The sequence below is a fragment of the Delphinapterus leucas genome, chromosome 2 (assembly GCF_059928025.1).
Source record: "Delphinapterus leucas isolate spDelLeu-1000000601 "Yukka" chromosome 2, BTC_Dleu_Yukka2, whole genome shotgun sequence".
Lineage (NCBI taxonomy): Eukaryota > Metazoa > Chordata > Mammalia > Artiodactyla > Monodontidae > Delphinapterus > Delphinapterus leucas.
The window spans coordinates 18,305,201-18,329,838 of NC_143130.1; the positions used below are offsets into that span (position 1 = coordinate 18,305,201).

Genomic DNA, 24,638 nt, shown 5'->3' on the forward strand with positions numbered 1-24,638 from the left:
CTCAGGCCCCGCCCCCAGCCACGCTCCTCCTCTTCGTCCTCGGGCCCCGACCTCCTCCTCCCCCACCTCAGACCCCGCCCCCAGTTCACCCTCAGCTCCGCCCCTCAACCCCCCTCTCCCGCCCCGTTCCATTCAATTGTTGGATTGTCGGCGCCGCACTCCCTCCGGCGGCCGGCAGGGGGCGGGGTTCGAGCGTGGATTCACGTGGCGTCACCCGGGCAGGGGCAGGTGCAGCGCGGAGCTGGGCCGGCGGGCGGGCGGACTCGAGGCCGCGGGCGGGCGGCTGCGACGTCGCGTTGGGTCGCGCTCGGCGGGTAGGCCGCGGTGGCCGCATCAGTGCTGACGTGGGGCGACGTGGGCCGGCGCCGGTCCCGGTGGGGCTTGTCGTCCCACCTCCTCGCGTCCGTAAGCAGTGACGAGGCCCGCTACGTAAATCGCTTCGCGGCGGGTAAGTGGCGCGCCGGCCGGCGGGGCCGGCGGGGCCGGCGGAGCCTAAGGCGGGGGCGACGGAGCGGGGGCAGGGCGGAGCGGTTAGCCCCAGCCGCCCCCGCTGTTTGCCCCGCGCACCCGGCGGGCGCTTTCCGAGGGGCCACCTCTCCGGCTCCGAGGGAGCGGAGGCCGCCGGACAGGCGGGCGACGTGGCTCCGTCCTCTCTCGTCGCTCGCCAGAGCCGCTGCCTCCCGGTCCTTGCGGCCCGAGACCGAGCGAGAGGGACGCTGCCACGGCGCTGCTGGAAGGCGCGCCGCCCTTGTTCCCCGCGTCCCCTTTTCGCCGGGACCAGCCAGCCCGGCAAGGCCCCCGGAGCCGGAGCGCGAACTGAGAGGGACGCGCGTCCTTGGACGTCTTCCCCGCGGTCCCCGCCGGGACCCGGACCCGGTCCCGAGTGTGAGCCTCTCACCCTCCCTGCGCGGCTCGGGAAGGGGCGGCCGGCCGGCCGGGGTCAGAGCGATGCTGACCCGCGGGACCAGCGTCGGTCCGCACTGGAGGCCTTGTAACCGGGCGGCTCACCGGAGCGGCTTCCGAACAACTTTTCCTTTCCTGCCTAATTCGCCGGGCTGCTGGGAGTGCAGCCACCCTCCCTGGAAACAAACACAAACCGAGATGCGCAGGGCTAGAGGTCCAGTGTGAAGATTAGATTACATGAATAATTCGTGTTCTCTAGTTTTTTCCCCGTGGGTACCATGTTTTTCTCCTAGTCTTGATCCTGCTTTTGGATAACAAGCTGCTTTCCCTTCAAAGTCGTAGTCTTTGAAACTTTGAACTTAAAGGAACTTTTTTCCCCCAAAGAAAGGCAAATTGCAAACAATGTGTTTTGGCCAACTTATGCTAAGTATTAAGATACTGATGTTTAAAAAGCTGCTTATTGATCCAAACGCAGCTTTTCAATGGATTTGATCCTGGATGAGTAAACACTGAAAGCATTGTCATGTTAAGTGTTGGTAATGACACAAACATTTTTGGTGCATCTGTAAATAGTTCAGTGTAAGCAAATGCCCAGTGAGTGACTGTTCAACCTGGAGTCACTTTGGTGAGTGTGAAGTTGTAATTACACGGATGTTTTGTGTACACATTTTATGAGTGTATGAATAAATTTTTATTGAATGTGTAAACACAAAGGAGCTCTTTAGTCTTTTTGTTTTCACATTGTCCCAGCAGTTTACTGAAATTGGGTGAGTTTAACAAACTCCAGACTCCATAGACTACTCTAGTTTCCTATTGGGGCAAATCACTACATGATTAAAATATGAAATCATGTTTAAAATTATGCATATTTCATGAAAAGTAAGGAAGAGTTTCAGGTTGTTAACATACGTAAGGAATACTGACTGAATCTTTACCAGTATAGACGTATATTCCTGATCCTGTTTTCCCCAACCTGGTATTCTCTACGGGTTAATATTCGGCCAGAAAAGTAAGTCAGGCTTATTGTTGAAGTGGGTAGTCTATTGGAAAGTGCTTAAATGTCTTGTCCCATTTAGGTAGACTTTTAAACATAAAACTGAACAATGCAAACACTTAACAGTTGAACCATTGATGTTTTGACATGCAATCAGTATTGGTCATTAAGGAAATAAACCTGAAATGTCTTTGAATTCTGTTAAGTATTTCTACTTTATTGAACTGATGTCAACATATATAAAAGTCAACTTTGATAATAGCAGTGTGTGCATTGAATACAATTTCAATATTATCAGTACAAGTATATATATATTGTAAAAGTATAGATTTCAAGGAAAGTGTTTCTCATCCATTATACATATGTAGAAGTAAACATTTAAAATCATTTTGTTAATTTCATTTTAAAGAGCACAGGGTGTTTAAAATACTTTTTACCATGGGAATCACACAATAAAGAGTGCCCTGTTCTTAAAAGTAAATCTCTCATTCATGGATTTTCTTTTAATGATGCTGTAGGATATCCAGTAGCCAATAAGGGAGAATGAAGAGGAAAACCTAAGGATGACATTAGCTGGGATTTATCTTAATATTACTCATGAAAACAAGCCAAGTCTTATTGGTATAATACAGTTATAGCAATTTTTAAAAATATCTAGTTTGCAAATCTTGACTGACCTTCCCAGGAGTGTTATGGGAAATTACTGGCAAGGTATATGTGAAACCATTTTGAGTGAAGGCATGAGCTAGTAGGTTATTTAGCACTGTTTAAATAACTCACTGGTGAAGAAGGATGCTTGCCTCCAAGAAAACCTTACTAGCAACTTTTTGTGAGGCTCTTTTGAAGTCTCGCAGTTCTCCCCAAATGGGAAGCATCTTCATGCATACTTTCTGAACAGAAAAGTACAACCAGACTAATCAAATGTCAAAATGAAACCCTGTGAAATTTTAACAGTGGGGTTCATGTGATTCTGACATTGTTTACTTTTGAGAATTCCAGAAAACAAACTCAGTTTCTTCAAGGTTATCTTAGTGAAGTTTTTGTTTTTGTTTTTTTAACTCAGCAGATTTAAAATTAGACCATCCTAACTCAGAATGTCAAGTGTCATAGAGTTTTGTTCATATTCTCAAATAGCCTCTTTTTTTTCATTGGTAGCACAAAAATTATTTTTTTGCCTAGAAATGCTTAGGAATTTATATCCTAGCATTGATTATGATGAGAGCTTCCAGCTCTGGAATTGGGGCAACTATATATCACGCATAAAGACACTTGGGATGCTTTTGCACCTCTTAAAATTGATGGAAGAGTTATACTGAACTTATTTAGGCATGTTTCTACACTTAGGTACTAGTTTTGTTCATATACACAAGATAGGACCAACCTAGGTAAGTATAATAACGTTGAAATTCGTTTCTGTGAACCTTAGCTAATTCCAGTGTCTTATATACTCTTTCCCAGATTTGCTAGTTAGTAGTCGATGCAGTTGTACTTTATGTGTAAATAAATGTTTTGAAATGTACTTAAAGTGCGGTAATGAAGTGTTCTGTTGAAAGAAAAGCCCTACAATGATTAGCCAAGCAAATAACTTCCCCAATAGATTGAAAGTTATGTTTCCCTTCATGAAATGGGGCGGGGGCTCGGCCTGGCGGGGTGTGCTTGGAAAGGTGGAGACAGGCCATGACTATTTGAATTTCATTTTTCATTTCCTCCTTAGCGGTGGATTCTGCTGTTCATTGACTGAAATAGACGAAAGCAGGCACCAGGTGGGGAATGAACTGAAAAAGGGATGCTTGAATAGTTAATCCTTTGGTGATTTTAGTAAAGAGTTTAGATTTCTTAAATAATAATGGGTATCTGAAGCAATTAAACTGGAGTGGCCTTGAATCTGTATTAGAATGCTGCCTGATTTTCTGTATGATTCAAAATAGTAAAGACAATATTTACAAGTGTTTCAAATAATTATTTAGAAGAACTGTTCCTGGCCACTTCTGTTTTTACACAAAAGTGTAAAACTTGTTATTTGAAAGGTATTCTAACTTTACTTCACAAAGATTACAAAACTTTGAAAGTGGCATAATTTCCTTATACTACTGTATTGCTTTGTTTTTCCTGTACTAATCTCCTTCCCCTAAAATGCATAATAACCATAGGCGCATCCCTGTCAACTTCACATACGTGGCTTTTTGTAATTACAGTTGACTCTTGAGCAACGTGGGAGTTAGGGGTGCCGACTGCTGCTCAGTTGAATATCCCTGTATAACTTTTGACTCCCCCAAAACTTAACTACTAATAGCCTGCTGTTGACCAGAAAACCTTACCAATAATGTAAACAGTCAGTTAAAACATGTTTTGTATGTTATATGTATTATATACTGTATTCTCACAGTAAAGTAAGCGAGAGAAAAGAAAATGGTATTAAGAAAATCATAAGGAAGAGAAATACATTTACAGTACTGTACTGTATTTATCAATACCATAAGTTTATGAGATGAATCATTTGTCTGTACCTACATTAGTATTGTCATATGATACAAAACACTGCAGATGTAATATGTATTACTGACACTTGACATCAAAAATGAAAAGATAATGTGAAAGAGAAATCTGTATTTATTTATAGGTATAACGATTCATACATTAATAGCGCAGAAGCAGCAATATGATTGCCTAGTGTAATTGATATGATTGCTTCACGGTAGCCTAGCCCAAACACTAATGAATGAATCATTGTAGAAATTTATGGCATACAGTATTACAGTCATATTCATAATACAGTATTGGAAACATTGTTACTTTTTTTTAAAAAACCACTTACCTGTGATGATAGCTGATTTGCAGTTCCTCCAACTACAGTAATGTAGTTCTTTGAAAGCAAAGTTATAAAACAGTAAGAAAACTAACACATTATTTTTATTAAATATCACCTTGTGCCTGTGTAAGGATAGACTAGTATCTACATATATTTCGCACTTTCATGACATAGCTTTTTCTTTTTTCAATAATTATAGGCTATGAGTTTCATCTGTGAGTTTTTCAACTTATTGCAAATCTCCAAAAAATTTTCCAATATATTTTAATTAATTAATTTATTTGTTTTTATTTATTTTTGCTGCGTCGGGTCTTAGTTGCGACACGCAGGACCTTTGCTGAGCTGTGCTGGATCTATCGTTGTGGCGCGTGGGCTTCTCTCTAGTTGCGGCACGTGGGTTTTCTCTCTCTAGTTGTGGTGTGTGGGCTTAGTTGCCCCCAATGACACGTGGGATCTTAGTTCCCTGACCAGGGATCGAACTCGTGTCCCCTGCATTGGAAGGCGGATGCTTTACCACTGGACTACCAGGGAAGTCCCTCCAATATATTTATTGAAAAGAATTTGCATATAAGTGGACCCATACTGTTTCAAACCTGTGTTGTTCAAGGGTCAACTGTACTTCTCTCTCCTAGCTAGCCTGCCTTTTCCCAGTTTCTTAATTGACTTGGTTGAGGAGGACCAGCTTTACAATGTAAGCTTCATATTCTTCTCCTACTTTCTTTCAAACCTTACTTGCTTTGCTGCTTAAATCATAGTTAACCTCTGAGGATCTTCTGCTTTCCCAAAGAGCTAAAACCTTTCTTCATCCAGAACTCAAGAAACAGATTATACTTTTCTGTGTTCTTTCTCTTCCTGCTTCCGTTAGAGGTGTACTTCCCTTTATTCCACGTTCTTTTCTTTTTGTTTTGACCGTGCTAATTGCAGTGCGGTCTTTATTTTGCCTTTCTTGCAAAAACCATAGCTAATAAGGGGTAGAACTCAAGTTAACACCCAGATCAACCTCCAGTGCCACACTGTTTATATCGCACACTGCTATGCTACGACCACTAGACCGCGTTGCCACCTCAGGAATTGGGGACAAGGGAAGTGGGGAATGAAGAGAGAGGACTCCTGGATAGGGTGGCTGAGCCAATGGTGATGTCACTCCCCGATCGAGATAAAAGTACAGCAAGAGGTGAGATGCAGAGCAAGGGAGTTGAGGTTAGTTTAAAACATATTAGACTTGAGGATCTCTGAAGAAACCGTTAAGAGATGTCGAATAGGCAGATACATACAGGCTAGAGCTCAGGAGAGAGAGGTCCAGGCTGGAGGTGAGATTTGAGACACATCAAGAGGGGATGAGGCAGCCTAGGGGGAGAGTGTGGAGGTGTTTGTGACTGGAAGCCTGGGAATACCAGTACTTAAAGAGTGGGCCAAAGGAGACTAAGGCGAAGGACTGGATAACTTGGAAGGGAAACCTGAACGTGGTGTCCTGAAGAGTTCAAGGAGGGCGAAATTTGGGGAGTAGGAAATGCTGTAGGCATGTTGAGGATAGGGACTAAAGATCATTCTTGAAGATTTGGCAAGCAGGCGATCAATCAGTGATGACTTCTTAGAGAGTAGTTGGAATGAAATAATTCTCTGATGAGCCTGAGTCAGGATCAGGTTTATCTGATGGTCATTATTCTGTTGTGAGGCTAGTCATTTGCTCTCTTGATGTCTTGTGATGGGGTGGCAGGAAGCTGAGACTGTCTTCGATGCTGGCAGCCTCTGGGAAGAGGAAATGGGTGGCTGTTCCCAGACTTCACCAAATACCTTTTTCTACTTTTTGAGTTCTGAATCATAATGTATTACTTACTCAGAAATTAAACCAAAGAATATGGTATTTCCAGGAGAAGTTGGGAGTTACTTCTCTCTTCTTATATGGTGCCGTGCTCATCATTATTATTCAGATAATATTATCATTATTCCTTGTTTAAACATCTGTCTCCCTCATTAGAACCGAAGCTGCTGGAGATCAGGGACATCTTGTTACCTGTGTCTTGGTGCCAAGCACAAGGGCTGGGGTATCTTGGGTGCCAGTCACTGTTTAATAAATCAGTAGCCCCTGCCCTCATGGTTACACAGTTGTTATGGAAGATAAGATGTCCCCACATAAAATGCCAGTGTAATATAACACAGAATAAGGTTTAATCTGAAGGAATGTCACCATCCTTCTTTCTTGTTCATGTTGTAGGTTGCCTGGTTCAAGTGCCTTACCTTTCCACATTATTGCTATGGTTGTGTGGGGGCAGGTGGTAACAGTAACCATTGTCCTGGTGCCCATAGTAAGTTGCAGCACACTTGCCTGCTGACTCAGTTTCCAAATTGGGTGGGATGGTGTGACATCATTTTAGAGGGACCACTTAGGAGGGAACCCCGGAAATAGCATGTTTGTTGCCAAGCATCTCTGTTGCTGGCGTAGACGCCTGGAAGGAACTTAGGGATGCGGGTGTTGGTCCTTTCAAATCTAAAACAAATTGAGGGCTCACTGCTCTCCTTTTGTCTTTTTCTTTGCCAAGTTTACTTCATTCAGCATGTCAAATGTGTATTTTAAAGAGATATTAGTAAAAAAAAAAGGGGGGGTTTAATTGCTAGAGTGTCTAAAACAGCTTTTTTAATGAATTAAAGGCTATCAGAGGAGATTTTAAAGGAACGGTTACTATTTTGTTTGCAGTTAAAATTCTTTGACAAAACCCAGTTTTGAAGTTAAGGTAAATGAAAAACAGTTGACAAATTTGTTTCAGTGGAATGAAATTTGAGAAGATGATAGATTCATTCAGTTTATTAAGTGATTATTATTTTAAAATAGAGCTGATACTTAGCGATTTGTAGTGTGTGTAAAATGATTTAGGCAGCACTGCACTCTCTTCAGTGGAAAATGATAAGTAGCACATGATTTAATTTTTTTGAATTTTTTCCTAAGAAAATTGTATAGAAGTAAGTCTGAAAAAAATACGGAGTTGTTTTCACCTCTCTATGCTGTTTTTTTGTTTTATGGAAATTAGGGTATTCTGGTGTAGTTTTGAGAGATTTTAATTTTTTTTTAAATAAAATCTTATGATCTGCCAACTCGACATTATAATTTTACTGCAGGATAAATAAAGAAGAAAACGAAGGAGCAAAGCATTGACTACAAATGTCTTAATAATGAGCAAGTGTGGCAGGAAAAAATATATTAAAACAAATCTAAGGTAGGTGGATATATTATTTTTCTATTCTTTTGAAAGTTCTACTTAGAGAGCTTAAAGTTAAAATGATGGATAAATTAATGGTATGTATCTATGTACCATACATATGTATGTGTATGTGTGTACGTATATATACACATTATAATAAAAAATATAATAATATGTACCCAAATTGCTCAGCTGCTCAATTAGGGAGTTTCTCTTCCACCATGTGCTGTGTGAGGCAATGCAGAGGATAGGTGGACATTCACAGGCAGCTCATTCTAAGCGCTGGCCTTTCCAGTCAGAAAGGAGATTGCACTTAAGGATGTGGACAGAGTTTTCGTTTTTCTGCTTACACTTGTACCTGAAGTTGTAAAACAGAGGGAAGTCTCTACCAAGCGTTTTACAGAAATCCAAATATTACTTTTCAGGTTTTCTTTTAGTTACTTTCAGAGACATTCTCGTTCATCCATTGGGTCTAGCGTCAAAAAGAAAATGAATTTTCTTTGACAGTTTTGGTAAAACTATTTAAAAATAGATAATAGAAACAACTTTAATAATTTTTCCTTTTGCTGCTGGATCCTATTTTTAAAAGAGGTGAAAATTTTTACAAGGGTAAATATAGTTGCTCTGCAGTGTAATTTGTCTTTGCAAATTGGATACAACTAAGTAAGATTTTAGAAGTTATTAGTTCACTGTACACTTTAATTATAATTAGGAAACTGCCTTTGTCTTATTTTTCATTTAGATATTTTTGGTCTGTATTCCTTTTCTCTTCTTTGTTCCTATCTTTTACGAACACTTTCCTGGGTACTTACGATAGCATTTCTTTAAAATGTTTTTCCTTTTTCTTCTGGTTTTTCCTTCTATTTAAATATCTTGTGTGTTCTTGAAACATAGGTATGCCGAAATAACTTTGGTCATTCATTACCTCAATATTTCTATAATTGTAAATATCATTTTTACAGATATATTCCTTTGTATTCATTTCTTGAATGTATATTATACAAATCATATACAGACAGTACTGTACTGTTTGTTGTAGTTCAGTATTTTGGGGAGTTTTTGCAGTATGACATAGATGTTCTACTAAAGGCCTAGAAAATAACAGAGTAAGCAAACAAATACAATTCTACCCCCAACCCCTAAAAGTAGTTCACCCTGGAAGTCTTTGAAAATTGTGCTACTGGATGGATCCTATTCTTTTAAAACATTAGTTATATCAACACTTACTGAACTGAATCCCAATATATTCAGAAAATATTGGGATAACATTTACTTTTCTGTTGAAGAAGAAAATGGTTTGCCAATAATATAAAAAAGATTTCAGAAGAAATATTTAGCTTTCATAAGAAAAGAATGTTACTACTTCCATTAATCATTTATAAATTTAAATATGCCCATTTTAGCAAATCCTTATCTGTTCTTTAGAATTGTGGAACTGATTGTTTGCCAGTATTTTGCTTACTGTTAGCTTATGGTGCTTAATGGACTTTTTAATTTGTTTTAGTGTTTTTTATTGTTTTATCTCATACGTTTTTATTTTTAAATATTCTGTAACTTATATTTCCTAATTGGTCTTTTTCTGTCTAATTTGGATTTGTTTAAGATTAAAATATTACATAATTAATTAATTTATAGATTACTCTATTAATACTAGTATAACTATGATTAAAATTTATTATAAAAAGTGAGATTTGGGGGAAAATATTGTATGTACACCTCTTTAATTTTCACTATAAAGTATGTAAGTGAACATACTTTAAAGTATGAAATCTTTCAAATCTTTCATACTCAAATCTTCACTCCTACTTAAAGTATGAATATTTCATACTTTAAAGTATGAAAGATTAAAATGGATCTTTCTCTTACACTTTTTAAATAAATTCCATCAGGACTACTGAGGCTGACTTACAGATGTTAGTGTTGATGTACATCATTTCCAGCTGAGGTCTGGGTCCTGTATTTCCTGCTGAGTTAGTGTTTGAAAATACCCAGTACAGTGCCTGACCCATGTTGAGCACTTAAATGTTAATTGAATCTTCAGCCCTGAGTCCTGGCCTGGGTTGGTTTTTAGTGGGTTTAGGCGGTGGTACTGGAGAACAGTTGGATATAGATCAGCAGAATGAACTTAGTTGAAAATGACAGAGTGTGTAAATTGGTAGTGCTGACCTTACTCTTCTGTAGATGATTTTTACCTTCAAATAAATTTAGTATCAAACTTTTACTGAATGACATGTACTGGGCACTGTACGAGGCACTCCAGGAGAATAAAATGGGATAAGATTAGAGTCTCTACATCCTAGTGGGAAAGACAAAGCATATCTAAATGAAGATTGTGACAACAGTTGCAGCATACTCAAAAGCACAGCATTGGTTAAGATGTATCTAAACGGGACTACTGCTCAGGGCACTGGCTGTGGAAGGACCCCTGAGGTCACAGTCACAAGACCTCTTGTTCACCCTCTATCATGCAGTCTGTTGTGCCCTCTGTAGAAAGTCACTTAATCTCTCTGAACCTTATTTTTATCATTTTAGTAACACCTAACAGTTGCATAGTCTTCCAGAATAGTTGATTAATTGGCTTATTTAATGATTATGGTAGATTCTGTACTAGGCCCTGGGAATATATTGAGATCTAAGATGTGGTCTCTGTTGCACACACTGTGCTAGTACTTTGTGGACAGATGTGATATATGCTAGACAAGTGCTGAAATGGAGGGGATTGCACAAGATGCTTTGGGAACTCAGAACAGCGTAATTGTGCCCAAGGCTATTAGAATAGGCTTTGAAAGATGGTGTCCTTGAGCCAGGCTTTGAAGAACGAGTAGAAATGCGCCTGTTGGACAGAGAAGGAGTGAAGGGCATCCCAGGAACAGGGAAGAGCAGATATAAAAGATTAGAATTGGGGGAATAAGATGTGTATTTGACCAAAAAATGGCTCATAAGGAGGCTGGAATGCAGAGTGTGGGAAGGAATGGGGTGGCTGGAGATGAGGCTGTAAATGTAAAGATAAAATGAGGTCACATTGTGAAAGAAATTGAATGGCAGTTTGGTTTGGTAATTGAGAATATGAACTTTGGAAAAAGACCTTAGTTCGAAACCTGGCTTGGCCACTCAATACCTTTGTGGTAAAATCAGATTCTTAACCTCTTTATGTCTCCTTTTCCTCACCTCTAAAAGAAGAACTAGCTATATTGCCCTTATAAAGTTGTTAAGAATGAAAACTAGTAGGCATTTACCACATGGTAAGCACTTGACAAACGGTAGTTGTAGTTAGGATTATTGTGAGAAGTTTGGGGTTTATCCTGTAGTCAATAGGAAGCTCCTGAAGAGTTTTAAGCAGAAATATGTTTCAGAAAGATAACTGTTGGCAGGACAGTGGTGGCAGAGAAGAGGACTGAATTGTTCTTTGGAAGGTAGAATCATCCCACCTGGTGATGACACTGTAGGGAATGAAAGGGAGAGGGTTTCAGGATGACACTTAGGTTTCCACTGGAGCAGATGGATTGAAGGTGGGGCCCCATTTCCTGAGGTGCGAAACTCAGAGAAGGAACATGTTTGTGGAGGAAGAAAAGGAGTTAGTTTTGGACCCATTGAGTTTGAGGTACCTGCAGGACATCTATTTGGAGATGTTAAGTAGGCACTTGGATATGATTCTGGAATTCAAGAGAGACCTCTGGGCCAGAGATCTAGATTTGAGAGTCGTAAGCTTAAAGCTGGTGCTTGAATCTAGAGAAATGGATAATATTACACAGGGAGAGATTTGAGAGTGAGGCCAGAAGGCTAACCAGAGTCCTAAAGAATGCAGTGTTGAAGGTTAACACCGAGTAGGAGAAGGAATTGGCAAAGGAGCTTGTGGAGAAATTGTCAGAGAATTGGATGAGAGCAGAAAATCAGTATCGTGACCTCAAGATAGAGTCCCAAGAAGGGAGATGTCAGCGGTTTTGAGTGCTGCTGAGGGATCAAACAAGATAGGACTTAAAATGAACATTGGATTCAGTGACTGAGATAGATTACCCTTACTAGAGAAGTCTTCGTGAGGCAGAAGCCAGTTAGGGGTTGTCTGGGAGTAGGTGGGAGGTGAAGAAATGGAGATAGTGTTGGCAGTTCTTTAAAGTAGCTTAGCAGTGAGAGGAAGAAAAGAGGTTTGAGAGAACAGCTAGAGAATGACTTCTGGTTCAGTGGTTGTGTGTGTGTGTGTGTGTGTGGTTGGGGAGACTTGAACAAGCTTAAATCTTGGCAGGAGGAAGCCATTGGGGAGGGCAGAGGGTAATTGTTAGTGTAATGCCCCCACAGCCTAATGAAGAGGGATCCCAAGGACAGACAGGAATTTAAGTCTGGGGAGTTGGAAGCAAGGGAAAATGCAGGTGTAGATGTAAGTGGATTTGTTGATTTGGTGGCAGGAAGTTGAGGGGGTTCTCATCTGAAACAGGAGGCAAGGTCTCATGTGGAATGTGATAGTAGGTGAGCTCAGGGATTTGAGAAGAGGGAGACTTGAAACAGTAGCGGAGAATGGGAGAGTAAGCTTCCAAGGAAGCAGTAAGATTGCTGCTTATTTGAGGTTGAAAACTGGATTCAGTAGCCTTAATAATATTCTCTTTTTAAATTTTGTTCAGTATTGTTCATTGGTGCAGGCATAGAGGAGACAGAATAGGTTTTACCTGAGATTGGTATTTACTAAACAGATAAAACAGAAGGAAAAGGGACAAGGGAATTTAGGGTATTGGGAAACAGCAGTTAAAATGAGAAACTGTGGATTCTAAGCTGAGTAGGACGGGATGTGAAGAAAGGAGGAGGCTGATTGGAAGGGAGAAAGTAGTGGTCTAGAGATCAGTGTGGTGGAAATACAGGCGTGATGGGAGTAATTGAGGGTGGGTGTGAGCTGGGAGGATAGGATATTGGTAGAGTGGGATGTCAGAATTAATTATTTCAGAGGTGGAGCAGTTTTGGACACTGACAAGGTCCAGTGTATGGCCAGCCCCTCAGGTAGAAGGCTGTAGGGGAGGGAAGAAAGTCATTAAACTGAGGCATCAGGGTGAGGGATGGGTCCTGTGTTTTGAGGGTGGAACATAACACAGAATGGTGGAGAGGAAAGCTTTTTTAAGTCAGGTGCCAAAGTCTTCAGTGTCAGTCCTCGAAAATAGAAGCTGATGATTTCACATGGATGAGTAGTATCGGATGGTACACCCAATACCTTGAGGCTCCGTGAACAGGAGTTTTTATGAAGGAGCAGAGGAAGCACAGCTGGGAAATAGTGGGGATCAGTGAGGATGCCAAGTCAACATTGGGATCTTGATTCAGTGTGGGAAGACAGACAGCTCCCTCTTGAGGCGGGGTGTGGGGGGCTTTGGGAGTTCCAGGCAGCACATCGCAAAGGCTTCGGAGGAGAACAGGAGCGAGCAACTGTATTATGGGGGGAAAGGAAGCACTGGTTATGAGAGTGAAAATGAAATGTGGGAGGAGCTTGTATCTTTGACAGTGGCTGAGGAAACCAGAATGTGAGATGTTAATGGATACGATTCTGTCATAGGTGAAGGGGCATTGCAGTTTAGTCATGGCTTACAGGGGACCTTACTGTGATGTGTGAGTGGACGGTAGCAGTTGTGAGGAGCATCAGTGCAGCTGCTTGGTCCAGTGCTGGGATAGGAGGTTAGTGGATGATGCCAAGTGTGGCAGGGAGGATGAACGGGGGTGGCAGGGAGGGGGTGCTGCTAACCTTCCATTTCTGCCTTTCCTCACTAGGAGGCTCAGGGCCTCGTGGCATCCTAATCTGGCTGGTATTTAGCTATATGGATTTTTTGGTAGTTGGTGTGGTACTGACTCACATACAGACACATGATTCTGACTTTGGAGCTTGAATGGATAGTGATGCTCTTGACTGAAAGAAGGAATATAAGAGAAGGGATAGGTGTCTGTGAAAACTCCAGGTTAAGTTGCTCACTGGGGGGGGAAGCACAGATACAGATTTGGGAGTCAAATGCATATAGGATTGGAGGAAGCCATAGTATGTAGACTGAAAAAAGTAAAAGGGCAAAGGATTGAACTCTGGGGAATACCCAGGAAAAAAAGGGAACAGTGAACGTGAGTGCATGAAATACTGTGTATAAAACACTTTCATGTGTAAAACAGTTTGAAATGTTTAATAACTTATGAAGTCTTTCATTATATCTCAAAAAACAACTCCTGAATAGCTTAGGTTTACCTTTTTAAGCATTAGTGCTTTTTTTGGTGGGAGTCTTCCTAGATTCTATTATGTATACTCCTCTTTCCTTAAATTATACAAAGTATAATTATTTTCTTTCTTAATGACTCAGGATAGTTATTGTAAATATCAGTTATTGAATTTTAACTCATAAATTCTTCAATTTCCTGAATATAAAGAACTAGGAGACTTTACCCTGTATGGGCCCAAATTGCTACACACTTGGAATTCCTTTTTTAAAAAATAATTTTAAAAAATTTTATTAAAGTATAGTTGATGTACAATATTATATAAGTTACAGGGGTACTAATACAGTGATTCACAACCTTTAAAGGTTCTACTCCATTTTTACTTACTATAAAATATTGGCTATATTTCTTGTGTTGTACAGTATATCATTGTAGCTTATTTTAAACCTAATAGTTTGTACCTCTTAATCGCCTACCCCTATCCTGTCCCTCCTGCTTCCCTCTTCCCACTGGTAACCACTAGTTTGTTCAATATATCTGGGAGTCTGTTTCTTTTTTGTTATATTCAGTAGTTTGTTGTATTTTTTAGATTCCACATATAAGTGATATCATGGAGTATTTGTCCTTCTCTGTCTGACTGATTTCACTTAACATAATACCCTCCAAGTCCATCCACGTTATTGCAAATGGCAAAATTCCATTTTTTATAGCTGAGTAGCATTCCCCTGTGTATACAGACCACATCTTGTTTATCCAGTCATCTGTTGATGGACACTTAGGTTGCTTCCATATCTTGGCAGTTGTAAACAGTGCTGCTGTGAACATTGGGGTGCATGTGTCTTTTCGAATTAGTGCAGGGGGTTGGATATACACCCAGTAGAGGGATTGCTGGGTCGTGTGGCAGCTCTCTTTTGAGTGTTCTGAGGACCCTCCATGCTGTTTTCACGATGGCTGCACCAACTTACATTCCCACCCACAGCCACACTTGGAATTCTTGACCTGTTTATTATATTCTGTATATTTTCTCCTCCCCTTACCCTATTTCCAGCTGTCACTTCTTATATCCAGTATGTTTAGAAACCAGATAAATGAGAATTGTATTTAAAATTAAATTGAATGGGTTTAGAGTACCAACTAGGTACTCCTCATTTTAGAAGTTTCAGTTTACGAACTTTGGGCCATTTGTTTTGCCTGTTAACAGGTAACTCTTGGTTATTGTCTCGTTCTTGACTGAATTCTAAGATATCAAACAGTTGAAACGTTGTACAGTGTAGATGCTGAAGGACCTAGAGTAAAGGAGCATCTGAGTGACGTGGACATTTCTTCTCTCCAGAGTATTAAAAGCAGTTCTTAATCTGGATCCCCCCAGCCTTTCTGGCCATACTTTCACCTGTCTGCTCTGCCTCTTCCCCGCTAGATGTAGATAGGCTCCCCCGAGGGCTCCCCCACGCCTCACCACATTCCCTACTACAGTCGGCTACTCTATTTTCCAGACATTCTCCGTATTTTCCTTCCTCTCATGGTCCTCCTGTCCTTTTCTACCTGGTGAAATGCTTCTCATCCTTCAGTATACAACTCACATGGCCCCATCCTCAGGCCCACTTCAACATTCCTTCCTATGTTTTCCAAAGCATTTCGTACATAACATCCTTCACACAGTTTAAGAAGTGTTCATTACTGGTCTAACTGATAGAATTTACCAATAAGCTAAGTTTTTCTCAAATTTTAATATATATCAGAATCTCTTGGATGTAAAAAATTAGACCCCTCAGAAAGTTTGAATCAGTAGATTTGGGGTTGAGTCTGGGAATCTGCCTTTTTTTTGTCTTTACAAGTGTATTTGTTAATTCTGATACAGGTTGTGCGAGGACTATACTTTGAGAAACCAGGGCCCAAGTGGTGAATGATTTCCTTCAGGGCAAGGATTGTGACTTAACTTTTGTATTCTCAGGGCCTGTCATGTATTGTAGATGGTGCTAAAGGAATGTTCCTGAAGTGGGGAAGGCCTTTCAGTGTGTAATGTTTGAGTGGAGACTCAAGTTCTTGGCAGAGCCTAAAGAGAGCTTTTTTTTTTTTTTTTTTGCGGTACGCGGGCTGCTCACTGTTGTGGCCTCTCCCGTCATGGAGCACAGGCTCCGGACGCGCAGGCTCAGCGGCCATGGCTCACGGGCCCAGCCGCTCTGCGGCATGTGGGATCTTCCCGGACCGGCTCGCAAACCTGTGTCCCTTGCATCGGCAGGCGGACTCTCAACCACTGCACCACCAGGAAAGACCCTAAAGAGAGCTTTTAATAATGGTGTAAGAAATAGCATAAGACAACATTTCTCAAGTTCTTCCCAAAACACTTCTGCTAGGACTTGCTTTGTGGGAAGAGGGTCTAGGGGAGTCAGATACTTTTGGAAAATGCTGCCTATTGGATCTGCACCCTCCACCCTTCTCAAGTCACACTGAAATATTCAAGCTTCTGAGAAAATTCTGCAGCAAAGAAACCCTTTTAATCCCGGATATTTCAACCTCTAACTAAGCGTTTCCCCCTTACCCTCTTTTCTCAGAGAATACCTTTTCATATCTTGCAGAATTAAGTGTTCTAGGTATTCTCTTTGGGAACTGCTCACAGCAAAAGTAGAACCGCAGGAATTGGCAGTTTTTGCAGGGGCATGGCCTCTACTTACCTAGAATTGGACAGTCCATGTTGGGAAATAATAAGAAAAGAGATAAAGGAATTGGGGAATGTTGAGGGAAAGACATTTTTTCATAGTAGACTCTAGATTTTTATTTTTATAATTGCTCTAAATTGTCATGTTCAGTTGTAAGTATTAAAATGTCTGAATAGGGAGAAGTAATTCTAGGTGTAGTATAGACTACAGCAGACAGCTTTGAGAACAGAAGACTTGAATTCAGGTAATGTTTGTTGAAATGCAAAAGAAGGTATTAAGTAGATGAAGGATCTGTAGGATCTGGTTACTAATCAAATCTGGGAAAAAAGATCTGGACATGTCAATTCAAAGTTCTAATTTACCTGCATACTTTCTGGATATATATTTAGTCTACTAAGGTGAAAAAAACACACTATATTATTGACAACTGAAAAGATATACAATAGCAGGGAGTAGTTCCTATAAGTTTTTGGAATTTGATTTTGCTTATTTTTTGTTTGCATTTTATATTTTCTAGTAGTAGGGTAACATTATAATATGGTTTACCATCTATCTAGAAAGAGTCTATATAGAAATAATTAACTTAAATTGAAATTATAGGCAAAAAGATTATTGCATAAGTTTTTCCTGGAAAAATTAGATTCTCCTCTTTAAGTAAAGGGAGAGCTGCAGGACAAATGGTCAACTCTGAGTGATTCAATTTGACAGGCTTTTTTATCAGAAGCTACTTAGTGCTGACAAAGCAGATACATCTTTATATTGTAGCACATTTAATTTAGACAATGTGGAAGTTCTTTCATATTACATCATAATGTAAAGCAGGTTTATTAGGCCGTGAGAGTCATTGAATATTTAAACTTCATGTAAAATATAAAACCTAACTTTATCACTAATTTATGCAAGAGGGCTTAAAATAATTATCAAGGAGGCTTTATTATAAGATTAAAATTTTTTTTAAATAAACTAATTCCATGGAACATTTTGTAGTGCTCCCTTGGTAATGTTCATACCCAGTGAGCAGAGAAGGTGCCTTTAAGTTTGGAGAGTTAGGACTCTGCCACTGAGTCTATTTCTTGAAAATAGAAAGTAGTACAGTTGGATGATAGAAATGAATATCAATCAGAAAGCCAAGTGAACACAGATATTTCAGATATTCAGATAGGGCCTTAATACTTCTTCCTTTTTATTGTCTTTCCAGACAAATGACCATGGAAATTGACTCTCAGCAGGATGGAAGTATACCAGATTCTGTGGCAGAGAGCGAATCTGCTCACATGCAGATGCAGACTGGTCAAAATTCAATCCCCACTTTAGCTCAGGTAAACTTAATGTAGGCAACAGGCAGGCACCAATGAAAATTAGCCTGTATGGGAATGAGAATTGTGTGCAGATTCTGTTTTCTTGCAGTTGGTCTTAAGTTTCCCCTATTCCCCGGTTATCAGCCATTCTTACTGATTTGACTTGGAAGAGAAGATATGTGTTTGAATTACTTTTGCATTGTAACAGACACTATGTAAAGGAAAAACAAAACCCCCTCCATAGTATGTATGTAATCCTAGTATCCATAGTATGTAATCCTCAATTTATTATTCGAGAAGTTCAGTAATTCCACATTGAATTCAATTCAGTAGTTTTATATTCTTAGCTATAAAGATGGCAGAAATCTTGCCATTTGTCCAGTGTATATTTGGTTTAATCTTTACTTTCTTTTTAGTTAGGTCTTAAACTTTGAATTAGTTTCATTTAGAGACCACTGATATGAGTTAGTGTTTGTTTTTCAGCTCTTATTTTTAGATATCTATAAAAATATGTAGTAAAAACAATCACATTTATTTAGTTCATCAAATACTTACTGAATCCTTCCTGAATCTAGGCACTATTCTAGATGTGTGGGGTATGTATTTCCTGGCCTTGACATCTCACGGTTTAGTGGGGTAGAGGTGTTAGAGGGGTAATTCTCGCTGTGTAAGAAGTATTGTGGGGAGGGAGGAAGATGCAAGAGGGAAGAGATACGGGGATATATGTATACATAGAGCTGATTCACTTTGTTATACAGCAGAAACTTACACAACATTGTAAAGCAATTATACTCCAATAAAGATGTTAAAAAAAAAAAAAAAAAGAAGAAGTACTGTGAGATGTTACATAGGAATGATTGAGGCGTGCAGCGGGGGAGCAGCCGGTTGACCAGGAGTGCTTTGTAGAGGATTTTACTTTAGAGCTGGACACAAAGCGTGAGTAGAGGTTGACTGGTGGAAGAGAGGGAAGCGTATTCTAGGCCAGGGAAGAATGTACAAAGGCAGAGGATGGGGGTGGGAGCTGCAGCGTTGAGGCCAAGTGGAGCCGCGTGTCTGGCCTGGGAAGTTGAGCTGGTCAGGGTAAGCAGAGGGTGGTAAACATTTGGGAGCGTGGACCATCCTGTGTTCTAAATGTTCCTGAGACATTTTCCAGTGTTCACTGTGTTTAAGACACCAGCGACTGTGTGCGGGTTGGATGGGGACCTCAGCGAGCTGGGAGCGGGTCGGGGGGTTGGGGGGTGGACATAATTTGAGTGGCATCATGGTGATGTGGGGTGCAAGCAGTGGAGAGACTCCTGTAGTATCTTGAAAGGAGAATAGAAACGACCGGATGGCTGCCTGGAGAGCCCTCGGGAGCGCCAGGCACCTCCTGGGTTGTCTCCGGCCAGACTGGCTCCTGTGAGGCCTCTATTTTCCCAAGACACCCACGCACCCAGCCTGCTTTTCTTTCCTCTTTCAAGTTCCCGACACCCACTTGCTCCCTGGGGTTTTCTTCTCACAAGTGCTTTGTGGAGCTACATCTCCATGGCAACACCCTTCTTTGTTACCCCAGAAAACAGGCATTCAGACCTTTGCTATTTTTTAAGAAAGCAGCATTTTTCTTATTAAAAAAATGCATGTTCATTGTACAGAATTGATAAAATATGTATTATTAGAAGAAAATTAAAGCTAACTATAGTCTTAATGTCCAGAAATTTAATTGTTGTTAGCATTTTGGTGTTTATCCTTTAGTCTTTTTGTCTGTGAAAATAGAAGAGAATGCACATATATCTTTTGGTGAATTGGGGGTGTTCTAGAGTTTTTATAACTATGATTCTTGGTCTGTAATTCTGCCCTTTTGCTGAAGTGGTAGTTGAAAGCAAATCTTCCTTCTGCCGCCACTTCTCTCCCTTTAGGTACTGGTTTCCTGTCCTCCACACATGCAGTTTCCTCCGGCCTTCTGGGCCTGCACAGTCAAAACAACAGATCTCCATTGTCTAACAGTGATAGTTGGCAGTTCTGAGGACCTTCATTCAGCCTGGGTGACACCCAGCCCCGTGAGCCTCAGTCAGAAGTTGCTAAAGAGGTCAAGTAATATGAGGTTCAAAAAATAACCTTGGATTTATGAGGTTTTGGAATTGAATAGGTCCAGTGAACAGAAACCTAGCTTTAGTAGGTTAGAGAATAAATAAGAGGGAGAGGAAATTGGAAGTATAGATTCTTCAAGAAGTTTTTCTGTGAAATAATAGATAACGATGGGTTTGTGAAACAAAGGAGTGAGAACTGGGGTGTGAGAAAGCTGGGAGTGTTAAATAAAATAGAAGGGGGGAATAGAGACTTGTGAGAAGGCTGAATCACAGAACTAGAAAAAGGCTGTGGTTTACATTTACAATGTTTATTACTTCCTTAAAAATCTCAAATATATCAAATGTTGATAGTCATTAAATCTGGATAGCGAGTTCATAGACCTGCTATGTTATTCTGTTTTCTCTATATTTAAAATAGTTGATCAAAAAATAAATTATGGTTTTTGTCTTTCACATACTAGGAATGTTAAGAGATTAAGAAGAAATCTGTATGCTGAGTCATTGATTCTTTTGGTTAACTAAGAGTTATCCTCCATGGATATGAGGCCATAAATCCTCCATGGATCATGATATTTTGCAGAATTAGGACACAGTTCTTAGCAGTCAGAATTTTCTAAACATAATTATTAATTTAGATTCTTGTGATGCCTGAAGCTGTTTATTTATGAGTATTCATTATTATTATGCAATATTATACAATAGAAGGATTAGGAAATCAAACTGAAATTTTATTAAGCCTATAATGTATGCTAAAAGTGACTGACTCTTCTGAATAATTCCCAGTGTCATTGTATGTACTTGCCAGTTACTTCATTTAAACTAGAGGATTGTGAATTCTCAGATGTTTTAGACTTAAGTTCAGGTTTGTATAAAGAGGAATTTATAACAGTTACTTTCCTTTTCACATGGTCTAATTATCATTAAGTAGTGTTGGAACAAAGGGTGTAACCAGAAGTTTCAGCGGGTTTGATCCTTTGCCTCTGGTCATTTGATAGTGGTAGTTTTGAGTATCCTGGCCTTTCCAGAGCTTCTGTTAATCAAGTTAACACTGAAAATTGTCCCAGTTACGAAGATCTGAAAACTTGAGCTTGCTCTTGGCCCTCACACCTCTGCTCTGCTGACTGATTGAGGGAGGCTGGAGTTCTCAGTTTTCAGTTTTTCTGTTTTATAACTTCCCAGATATCAGTGGAACCTTTCCCTTCTAACTGTATCCAATAGTGAACAGAAGTCACGTGGTGACAGTGTCAAAGGGCTAGAGGCTGGAGTGGCAGATCATCGAGGTTGAGTACTGTGACTTGGATTTCTTCTTGCCTGAGTTAGTTTTTAAAGTAGATTTTTTTGTTTGTTTGTTTAATTGAAGCTGGAATCTTGTCTGGTAAGTGTATGTGTTGATACATATGTAAGACTAGATTCTACCCCCATCCCCACCCTTCCCCCCTGGAAAAACTCTTGGTGGTAAATGGAAGAGTCTATTTTATATAACCAAGCCAGGAGGAAACCCTTTCCTAAAGCTAAAACGGTGAAAAGCAAAATTACTGTATATACAGGTAGTTTTTAAAATAATATTTACAGCCTTTGGAAATAATATAATCCTTAAATGGGTAATGGGAAGTTATCATTCCTTTTGTGATGAAAGATTTCAAACATATACAAGAGTAGAATAATTCTCCCGCATATATATGTAGAAACTTAAAAATTATTAAGATTTGGTAGCACTTGCTTCATTTATCTTCTTTTTTTTCTTTTTGTCGAAGAATTTTAAGCAGCTCTGCAGATCTCAGACATCACGTCATGTCATTCCTACTTTCTTCTGGGTATGCAGCTCTTAAGAGGTTATGGACATTTTCCTATATAACCAAATGTCATGATCATACCTAACAAAATCGAGCATAATTCCTTGGTATAATATGCACTCCATGCTCACATTTCCCCATTCATCTCACAAATGTGTAATCTACTCTGAAGGCAACAGTGGTAGCACCTTGAACTTTTCTTGTTCCACGTCTCTTGGGAATTGATAACGCTACCATGAAACTCAGGGTGAGCGCGGTAATCCAGATGGAGCCTCAGGAGAGGATGTGCTATCTGGAGCTTCATGCCTTATAGCTGCTGATGCAGCCTGTGGCCTGAGTATGACACCTTGAGTTGGAAAGATAAATAACCCTATTTTGTAAATGGCCAATTCTCAAAGTTTCAGCACAGATAGGAAAGGAAAGGTGAAAGGAGCAGAATCACAGGGGTCATAGAGCTGGAAGGAAACTCAAGATATCAGGGTCAGCGTAGTGCTTTGAGAGAGTTAGTTCTAATATGAAATTTAACCTTTCTGAGAACCTCTGTATTTTTGGAAACAAGGAGACTCTGTGGAGCAGAGGAAGCCACTAGGGAATGTTGTTCAGAGATTATACTCTACTAACCTCCTTTCTTTTTTTTTTTTTCTTTTTTTTTTTTTTTTTTGCGGTACGCGGGCCTCTCACTGTTGTGGCCTCTCCCGTTGCGGAGCACAGGCTCCGGACGCGCAGACTCAGCGGCCATGGCTCACAGGCCCAGCAGCTCCGCGGCACGTGGGATCTTCCCAAACCGTGGCACGAACCCGCGTCCCCTGCATCGGCAGGCGGACTCTCAACCACTGCGCCACCAGGGAAGCCCTAACCTCCTTTCTTATCCTCTCTGCTGTAAATGCAAACAGTACGTAAAGAAGCATCTTAGAAGAAAGCAGGCCTGGCATGCAGTGAGGGATTGGAGTAGGAATGATTTAACAAGGGATAGGTTTCAGTGTATGACTTGTGTGTTTTCTGTTTCAAACTGGTGGAAAATTGGAATGGCATTTCTCATTGTTTTGGCCAGCTGTGCCAAAAATCCATGTTCTTGGTTCTAAGTAGGACCAGGAAGAATATGGATGGCTATCAGAAAAAAAAACAAGCAACATACAAGCAACACTTGCTATTGATAATTGGTCAGCAACGTCATACTTGTATATTACAGTTGGTCTGTATCGTGTTAGGTTGATTTGGTATACTTACTGTCGGCTGAGTACATCTAGTTCAAGCTCAGTGTTTTGTCTTGGTTCTTTTTTGGCTGCACTGGACCTTCATTGCTGCGCGCAGGCTTTCTCTAGTTGTGGTGTGTGGGGGCTACTCTTTGTTGCGGTGCTCGGGCTTCTCACTGTGGTGGCTTCTGTTGTGGAGCGCGGGCTCTAGGCGCATGGGCTTCAGTAGTTGCGGCACGCGGCCTCAGTAGCTGCGGCTCGTGGGCTCTAGAGCACAGGCCTAGCAGTTGTGGCACACAGGCTTAGTTGCTCCACGGCATGTGGGATCTCCCCGGACAAGGGATTGAACCCGTGTCCCCCGCATTGGCAGGCAGATTCTTAACCACTACGCCACCAGGGAAGTGCAAGCTCAGTGTTTAATTGAATCTTGTTTTTTAAACCTCAATATGCTGATTCCCTGACTTGAGGGGCTCTTACTGAAAGAGAAAAAGTTCCTCTTAAGATTTTGAAATAAAAATTTTCATTTTATTGTTGACTTTCTATTGCTTCTTAATTTTATGTATTCCTTCCCCTGGTTATTTTTAATTGCCCTAATTAAAATTTTTTGAACATAACATTTGTATTCACTTAGAATTAGTTCTAAAAATTAACAAAAGTTAGGAGGAAAAAAATAGAACAGTGAATTTTTTTCAGTAAATGCTAAATCTTTGTTGTTGCTTAGTCAACTAATTCAAGAAAATATACTGCTTTGAAATGTAACTCATTCTTGAAGGTAATTCAAGGTTAAAGGGATATAAGTAAAAATAATTTGTGAACTGTTAATATTAGTCACCATTTTATTCACTTTGAATAAGAATTTGTTATATAATCTGTACTCATATTTTGATAACTTTGTGTATAATAGCTAACAGATTTCTTTAAAGGTTGGCTTTTGGCTTTAGAATATACTCTGTGTTTTCATCCCAGTGTGTTAAATGATACTTTTCTTTGAATGAAAATCGGTGTTTCAAAGGTAATTTCAGTAGGTATAAAGCAGTCAAAGTCAAATTTCAGAAAAAGGTTTTGTTTTTATACACCTTATAATCAGAAAAAAATGCATACAAATCTGTTTTGGTGTTTGAGAGACTGTTAGAGATTTTCTGTCATTTGTAATGATTTTCTATGAGATTTGGGTACTTTTTGTTTGATATTCAAGTCTTCCTTCTTAGTTTTAGTAACAGGTCGTTTGTCGGTAGTGGTAATGGCAAAATAACTGAGAATAAACAGTTATTCTCTTTATCCTTTTCTCTGACTTTTTTCTAGTTAAAGAGTAGGTTGGGGGGAGGAGACACAAGGGAGCTGTTGTTTAAGGGGTATAGTTTCAGATTTGTAGGATGAAAATGTTCTGCAGATCTGTTTCACAACAGTGTGAATATACTTACTACTGAACGGTACACTTAAAAATGGTTAAGATGGTAAATTTTATATTATGTATTTTTTACCACAATAAAAAAAACAAGGGCTTCCCTGGTGGCACAGTGGTTGGGAGTCCGCCTGCCGATGCAGGGGACGTGGGATCGT

The 24,638-nt window shown here is 40.2% G+C and overlaps 1 protein-coding gene across 24 annotated transcripts in view; it reads left to right on the plus strand.

Annotated features, from left to right (window-relative positions):
- The first annotated feature begins 206 nt into the window (after positions 1-206).
- CREM (cAMP responsive element modulator) overlaps positions 207-24,638 on the plus strand; it is a 65,847-nt gene continuing 41,415 nt past the window's right edge. For 17 of the 24 annotated variants that reach the window (XM_022580385.3, XM_022580388.3, XM_089904032.1 and 14 more), the window contains exons 1-2: positions 3,567-7,918; positions 17,927-18,047. In XM_022580385.3, coding sequence (XP_022436093.1) covers positions 7,875-7,918; positions 17,927-18,047 — 165 coding nt within the window. In that variant the 5' untranslated portion in view covers positions 3,567-7,874. The other 7 variants (XM_089903972.1, XM_089904010.1, XM_089903969.1 and 4 more) reach the window with 7 other exon arrangements.